At 33.8% G+C, this 8,891-nt stretch overlaps 1 protein-coding gene across 1 annotated transcript; it reads right to left on the minus strand.

The window, feature by feature from the left end:
- Window positions 1–1,134: 1,134 nt before the first annotated feature.
- Window positions 1,135–8,680, minus strand: LOC112775754 (exportin-T). Its single transcript, XM_025819588.3, has 14 exons — window positions 6,619–8,680; window positions 6,361–6,447; window positions 6,175–6,264; window positions 5,924–6,022; window positions 5,480–5,539; window positions 4,647–4,709; window positions 4,440–4,535; window positions 3,561–3,734; window positions 2,901–3,074; window positions 2,745–2,807; window positions 2,561–2,659; window positions 1,943–2,089; window positions 1,681–1,863; window positions 1,135–1,573 (listed from the first exon to the last, which is right to left on the minus strand). The coding sequence occupies exons 1-13, from the start codon at window positions 8,344–8,346 to the stop codon at window positions 1,774–1,776; spliced, it is 2,970 nt and encodes a 989-aa protein (XP_025675373.1). The 5' UTR covers window positions 8,347–8,680; the 3' UTR covers window positions 1,135–1,573; window positions 1,681–1,773.
- Between the last annotated feature and the right edge of the window lie 211 nt (window positions 8,681–8,891).

Genomic DNA, 8,891 nt, shown 5'->3' on the forward strand with positions numbered 1-8,891 from the left:
TAACCCCCACTTTCTCCTAGAAAGTTCATATTATATCTTTAGATCCAATTACTCGGAAGATTAAAATGATTCATGACTCTACAAATCGCATGTTCCGAGAATTCACGCTTTTTTCTTGAAGTTTGTGCTATATCTTCACCCAACTAGTGAGAAGATTAAAATGACTTATGATACCACAAATCACATGTTCTTGCAATGCCTACTACTATTTTTATCCTTACATTATACATGAATCAACCACCTAATGAATATGTTATGTTATATTACACTTACATATATTGGGTCTCTAGGAATTTATTTCTCAAGAAAATTTTCTCGTACCTACTTTTACTTTTATCATTCATCCACTTTATAATGTTTTAAGTGAAGTAATAATTAAACCTCACTATTTACTATGTCAAACTGTAGAGCATCCTCCAAAATTGTTGTTTATTCAAGATATCACTGTTAGTGGAAATATTTATCACAACGTGGTTAGAGTTTATTTTATCAGCAGCTGCTAAACTAATATATAGTATGTGCGTGAACTTAAGTTTAACACATTGTATCTATGATGGGGATATAATATAAGACTTGAGTTTTGCCATTTTCTAATTCAGGTCACATCTTTATCTTTCTCTTCTCTTCTTTCTCTAAACTTGAACAATCTCCAGCCAGCTACTCTAACTACACCTTTATCATGGAAAAATAATTCTGTTCATGCATTTCTAGACTATCCAGATAATTACATAGGAGTTTATATTACTAGTTTACATTCTATCTTTTATCCACAAGACCATTATAAAAAATAATATATTTTAAGATGAATGAAAAACTTAATAGAAAAGTTAAAACATTTGAGAAAAAACCAAGAAAAGTGTCGTTAGTATATTTTATTTATCAATCTTCCAAAGAAATGCTAGGAGAACATTAGCTAGTCTTTCCTTTCAAAATAAGACAAAAAGTATTAGCCCCTTAGGAATTTTCCAAAAAAAAAAAAAAAAACTTGCATAGGATTTCGTACAAGTGACAGACCTGTTGACTCCCAACATATGAAGTGAAATTCAACTACATTGCTATAGAATAACTTGTCTAACTTGGAATAAAATGAAAAAAAAAAATAGATACACTAAACTAACATAAATTAAGATGATATAATATACAATGCCTCAACAGATTTGTTTTTCTATTAAAATCCAAAAGATTAGTTTAATCATACAAAATTAATATCTTAATTTCATAAGAGTACACAAACGAATAAAGATTTAAAGAAAATGAAATGAATGAAGATTGAATTGAAAAACAAAACTACGTTTCCAAAAGAAAAGAAAACATTTATGACAAAAAAAAAAAGACATGCATAAAAGAAACCCGCGCAATTTTTGGTATCACATCGAGCAGCTTCATCGAAAAATTATTTAACTATAATTTTCCTAAAAATAATTAACTACAGAGCAGAGGATATATATATATATATATCAGAGATTCAAAACCACTTGACATGGTGGTAAAATGCTGAGAAGCTGGTCAAAATTTGATCACAGAAGATTTCTTCATCTACAAAATGGGCACACAAAAGCTATATACACCAACCCTGCAATATCAAATCAAGATTACCCTATTTGAATCAGAAATACAGATTAAAAGAAATAAAGATTAATCCTGATCTTGATATATCATTTTAGATCAGCTCTAGTTTACCTTTTGTAGATGGATAGCCCAGTACAGGAAATCGCCAGAAAAGAAACCCAGTGGGATGCCGAAAACTAGCAAAATTTTTCAATGCATAAGATGCTATCTAAAAACAAGGCTTCCATTTTGCTGTATTCTCAAATTTTCTATTAGAGACTTGTAGAATGATTTGAGTTCCTTAATATCAGCTTCCTACAAACAAATTGTCAAAATTACAAAAATGTTTAAAATAAAAAAAAAAAGCAACAAAAAAAATCAAAAGTTCTCTTACCTGCAACTTTTGGCCATACTGCTCTGCCAAGTGTGGAGGACAATGTGCAGAGGAGAATCCTTTTGAGACAAAATAAACTAAAAATTCGTTCCCAAATTTATCAAACATAACCTTTTGAGCCAAGACAATTTCTCCAAACAAAATATGCTGAAAAACAAAAGGGTAAAAGATGAAAATGAATACGTAAAGTAAGCATAAAATGTTAATGCTAAGTACCACAACACAAAATCTACTAATTAAGTAATTATCCCATAAACAGTTTTTTTGTTTTCTAAATTAAAACTTTCCTTTCACAAGCCACACAAAAATTCCTTTCTAAATTAAAGTTTTTTCGAACATGCAATCTGCCGAATGAGTCTAATAAAAAAAAGCCCTGGTAATAATCATGAGTTTCCAGTTTTATGTTGAAAAGTTAAAACAATAAATCTAAAAGCAAATGATAAATGAATATTTTTCTATCCACAATCATGAGATGAGAAGCTGAACTCAGTTTTTTATTAGACATATGGCTTGTATCTGTGCGCATTATATACAAGTAACAAAGTAGCAAAAATCATCATATTGGAAAATAGATCATAACAATTAAATGAGTTACCAAAAGAATGTATAAAGTCTTACAGTGTTGGCATCATGAAACTCAAAGGATCTGTCTAGCACACTGTACAAGCAGCAATTTATTGCAAATGTCTGAATCATGAAATTCCGAAATCCAGGTACCTGTAAACAACTGATAACTTAATACAACAACAAGAGTGCAATTCTAAGTCAAACTCCAGAATAAGTAGGAGTGAATGGAATCAACCTTTTCTTCATATGGCTGGCCACACCAATCTTTGATCAATCTAATAAAAATCTGTACACAAGCCTAAGTTATGAAAACAAAAAGTGAGAACCATACTTTTAGATTATATATCAGAAGGATTAATCAAGGAAAATAAGAAGAAATAAATATGCATACCTTTCTAACAAGAATATCCTTATGATTACAGGAAGAGTACAAAAGCAACTGCATTATTTGATCCAGGTATTCTCTATTTTGGGGGGAAAGAAAAACAGAAGAAAGATTGTGTGTAGCAACAACATGAAGAAACGAAAGGAATGTTTGCTGAAGTTCTTGCAACTCACGAACTTCCTACGGAAAACAAAGGTGCACAATAAGTTCATTGTATCACACATACCAAACCTAATGCATAATAAGTTCATTGTATCGCATATCACACACATACACTAAACGCGAGTGTTTAGAACCACTAGGGGGAAAAAAGTTAAATTAGAAATCCAAAAAGATACATTTCTGCATTGGATTTCGCATTCAAGTCAGCAGAATATAGCTAGTAAGAATAATTTGATACAACATGACTCTAAGGTAATGACTTGGATTAAGACCTGGTTCTTGGAATTCTAAAGAAACTACAATAACTATCATAAGGATGCTAAAATGTATATTCTCTATAAGCCATGTTCATTCAATTAAAAATGTTCCTGAATGTCAAACTAACATTTTTGTCCTCAATTTTACCAGGCATAAATACAAATATACAAAAAAGCAAGCAGCTCAGTGCACAAACTTATGATTGGAGAAATTACTTTTAAGGGAAACTCATCAACTTGTCCATACCTCGGTTATTGCAGTTACAGCACCAGGGCCTAAAAGTAATGCATCTCCTGCAATAACACTGAGCACTCTACCAGCAACAGCTGGAAATGATTCTTCCAAAATGTCATGCACCGACGTATTGAACTTGCACATAAGTTGATTCAGTAACAAAAGAAACCCAACCATCTCCTTTGGCTGCAATAAGAAAATTGAGATATCACAATTCTTTCTCATATGTTATGCAGGAAGGAACTAGGAAATAAGTTGCCCTTAAAAAAAAGGACAAAAGGCAGTATGCTGAAATGCACAATGCAGATTTTTGTATTCATGGGAAAAATAATTAATAATAAATAAATACATATTAAAATTCAGGTATTGAACACACATCAACTAGAGAAGAACTAAAGCACATAAGTAGTCACAAACAAAGATAATACGATTGAAACATGAAATGCACTAAAGGCCAACTGCCAATTAAGAACTTCAACAAAAAGCCCACAATTAAAGAAAACAATCATTTGCAAGTGCCAAAGAGTCTTGAAGATATATATATACAAAACGAAGTACCAAAATGTTGATTGTAAATGCAAAGCATCATTCATACTTTTACACGGAGAACCCAAACTTGGATTACCATAAATGACATACACATATGTGGCTAAACAGGATCATACATTAATAAAGCCCCAAAACAAATTTTAACATCTTGGGCAATGGAACATTATTCCCATTGCCATCTTTATACACCATACTGTTTACATATATATGTGTGTGTGTGTGTGTCTGTGTGTAAACTTCCAAAAATCAATCTCAATGAATGAATAAACACCAATGGCGATGCAAATATGGAATTTAGAATATTTGATCTATAATAATAATAAAATCAAATAATATATGTACCTCACTTTCTGCAAGCAACTGTCCCAATGCCTTTGGTAGGTATGGAAAGACAGATGAACCTAGTGTATCTACCATCCGGTGTATAAAGGATATCACCTACATGCCATAAATGACATGAAATTAAATCATGATACTGATGAATCAACCAACATAAATTAATAAATAAATTATTTTCCCTACTTTTTTTAAAGGAAACCTAATGCATACCTTGCTTCGCAGTGATCCTACTTTTGGAAATACAACAAGAACTTGGAGAAGCACATCCAATGTCTACATGGAAAAAATTGAAAGTTTAGCAAGAGTAAAATTAGAGGCATGAACACAAGTTCCAAAATTAAAGATTCAATGAATACAACAAACAGATAAAAGCATCAAACAAATAAGAAGACTGACATTCCATATCATCTTATACAATTTCATAATAACTGTCATCGGGTCATATGGTTAGCAATATCAAAACAAAAAGAAGCACAGGACAAAGCATACTACAGTAACAGAAGTCAACGGTGGCATTTGCAATGGCATGAGCAGGCAATGTCTGAAAGATATTGAATAGGTACAAAAGTACATCAATATAATTATAGCTCTCCTCTTCGTATTATTAATTGCAGCATTCACTCAGGTCATAAACATCATAAGGGCTGGCAAAGCACAAAGAAATAACAAATAAAAATCATCAATTATATGTTGCATGGTAACAATTTCAATTGGAAAACGGTCAAATGTGGATTTCCAACATTGGTTGAATACTCTAGTGGGATCCTTTTAGGGTCCACCTTGCAAACCATGGTGGAATTTCACACTCGACATAGTGAAGTAAATTTTCCAATTGAGAGAATTCCCATGCTGCATTTATTTTTCTTTTCCTTTATTTTATTTTATGTTTCCTTTTTGGAAGAAATATAGATTTCAGACATCCAAACCAAAACTACAAATTTTTAAGCCAAAATCTTTTCTATAGCATAGTATCCAAAAAGAGGATAGGGAATACACATCTAATATAGCAGTCAGTAAAGACCGAAAAAAATTGCATAAAGTACCTGCTTAAACATGAGACCAATTGTAGGGCGACTGGAGGTTGCAAGACGCTCATTGAAACCCTGGATCAGTTCATCAAAAATTATACAGGAGGGAAACAAAAATGTGAATGTATTTGTCAAATCTATGACTCTACTTAAAAATCATTGCTCTAAACATTTTGAAATAGCTATGTTTTTAACATAGAGAATTAATAGCACTGATTAAAGATAACTCTATAGTTTATGCCCAATTGCTTCTTTGAAATGTATAGAGTTGTTTTGAAATAACTAAACAATGTGAATGTACCTGTCAAGTCTATGACTCTATACTTCAAAATCAGTGCTACAAACATTTTCAAGTATAGACCTTATTTCTATAGTCTATGGCATGACCAATTGATTTTTTAGTGTTCTCAACAGGGAAAATTATCTAATTGAACATAAAAAGAACCTTAAAAAAAGCACCTTGCTTAGAGAATTAATAGCCATGATGATATGCTGGATGGCAGCAACTTTGACATTAGCCTCCACATTAGTCTTATCGTTAACGAGCAATACTTCAACCTGAGTTAGACACATGAAAAATATAAACATCAAATACCAATGCTTATTATTTTAATCAGATTTCATTTTAGAAAGGCATCCATCCAGCTCAGCTATGTTGTTTCTTGAGGACACAAAAATCTCACAATATTTAGGCGGAAAAGAAAAGTAACCTGTTGACAAAGAGGAATGAGCAAAGAAGACAGATAATCACATTGCTTCTCTGGTGGAACATCTTCCATTCCAATCAATAAGCCAATTGCCTATGAAGGGTCACATTCGTTAATAAATAAGAGGATAAACAACCCGAAATTTTGCAGAAATATCCTTATCCCTGAAATCTTAGGAAATCTGATTACCTCAAAAATATGGCTACCATCTTCAGATCTTGATAGCTCGGTTGTGTAATTCATGCTTGTGAATTGGGCAACTGCATCTTGCAGGCTCTGGGAAATCAATATTACAGTCAAATGAATAGAGAAGAAAGCTAGAGGTAGAGGATGGAATAACCAACACAAAATGCATCCACACAGAGGTCATAAAATAATTGCAGATAAAAAGTACAAAGTTGGATAACTCAAAAGTTAAAAATAAAATAAAAGGAGTTTAACTGCTACCTGCAAAATTGTCTCTATGAAGGGGACAAGCTTCACCCTCAGCAATTTTACAAACCTCAGAAACAGATAACTGGCCCTACGGCTTACATTAATATTTGGATGATGTATACCTCTATCATCGAGAAATGCAGCAAGAACCATAGGAATATACTGCGTATTATCTTGGATAAACTTAACATATCTTGTTACTGTCTCCAAATACATCAGAGCAACTAGTCTATTAGGGTGGCAAGAAAACTTTGTGGATAGCAGCATTGGCACCACCTCACTCAGCAATCCTTGACCATCCCGAATGGCCTCATCAGTTAGTGATTCCCCAAGTGCATATAAAAGAGAAAGTGCAGCTTCCACCTCCTCAACATTACTACTGTTGGATGAAGTTGAAATGACATTTGCCAACAAATTTCTGATGAACAAATGGGTCACACCTGGTGCTACACGGCCAACACTACGAAGTAGAACAAACAAGTCCTTCCTAAAATCAACCATTCTATCTTCCTCCTCTTTCCCAATTTTGTCCAACATGTCAATATTAGAACGGTATTCCGGATCATAACGAATCAACACAGAGATGAGTTCTAATATTTTTCCAACATGAAGCAGTTGCTTCTCCCCCAAAGGTGTAATGCTTTTCATAGTAGCAACATAACTTGAAAGAAACTGTACAACATTGAACGTGGCATCCAACTCACTGTCCTTCATTAAATGGAAAACAGAGGGCAAAACTTCATCCAAAAGCTCCATGGAGATTCCTCTAGCCTCAGAATCTATTCGTTTAAAGCAATCCAACAACTCTGTGGCATATCCTGTAAGCAAGACAGCAATATCAGAGACTAATTCAGCATTGGCATCGTCAACCACGAGCCTAAACAGGCGACTGATTTGAAGGCTCTGCAACAATGCCAGCTTTGACCGCGGTTCAATCCTCTTGGAAACAACTGCCGTCAAGCACTTAATGGCCGCACTCCGAAGCCTGTCGCCCACTCCAGCAGCCAAAACCAAATCAAACAACAAAGCACCAAAAGCATCATTCACAACCAATCCAATATCAATCCAAGAAATAAACCTCCTCATGGATTCCAACACCCCAACACAAACCTCTTCATCAACGTTCCTATACATGGAAACAATCTCATACCACGCTCTAACTATCTGACCTACACACTGCTCCCTCATTGCATCCTTTACCCGTGTGGCAACAGATATATCCTCCGGCGTTCGCGGGTAATCTAAACTAATCAGTTCATCATCAAGCGCATTCAAAACCCTACAGAACATATCTATAACCATCTTCCCTTTATTTAAGTGCGGGAAGAAATCAAGAAACACGGACGACCAAATCAAAGGGTACTCAAAGTAAATCAAAGTAACAAGAACCTGTGCAAGCTTGTTCTTTACAAAAGGGGGTCCTTCCAAAACCCTAGTCGCGCTGTTATTGGCGCCAACACCTTCGAGGCACACTATGGAAAACACTGAATGCCTGATCAATTGCTTCTCTTGAGGGTTCATTGAAGAGTAGCGAGACACAATGGCCTCGTGCAGAGTCTGCAAGCACCAAAACTGAACCTGGATTAGGTTTGAGAAGCAGAGTTTCTCAATGCACATGCTGCAAATCGATGGCTTCGCCTTTATTTGTTCACAAAAGGTTTTAGCTTGCTTTTTTAAACTGTCATCTATGGTTCCTGATTCATCGAAGTTGATGAGAATGGCTTTGTCAAGATCATCCATGATTTTATGGTGACTTTGACGAAATAGAAATGGCCGAATGGAATATTTATAGGAGATTTTAAGTGTTAGGGCTTTTGATTCTGTGATTTTTAGAATCTGTGATTCAAGGCTGAGGGTACTTATAGGTTCCAGATGACGGTGAAATGTATTGGTCGGAGGAGTTTGGATTGAGGGTACAATTTTATAGGCTTTTTTTACATTTTTTAATTTTTTTTGTGAACATAAGAATATTTATTTTGATCGTGGGAAAAAAAAAAACGGGTCACAATAATGGCAACTTGATGGTGATAACTTTTAGGGTCCGATTCAGTGGAAATTTAAGTCGCCCCCATTCAAGAATGCCATTACATTCTCTACTGCTTTATGAAGCTCAAGTTATTTCCCCAACAACCATAAAATAAAAGTTAAGGTTTAATAACAAAGTTAGTTTGGTCTTAATGATTAAATTACTAATCTCGTTAAACAGGATTCGAATTTTTTTTTGTGCCGTAGAAAATAAAAAAAAATTAAAGTTTAATTAATTAGTATTTTATAGATACATATTA

The sequence above is a fragment of the Arachis hypogaea genome, chromosome 19 (assembly GCF_003086295.3).
Source record: "Arachis hypogaea cultivar Tifrunner chromosome 19, arahy.Tifrunner.gnm2.J5K5, whole genome shotgun sequence".
Lineage (NCBI taxonomy): Eukaryota > Viridiplantae > Streptophyta > Magnoliopsida > Fabales > Fabaceae > Arachis > Arachis hypogaea.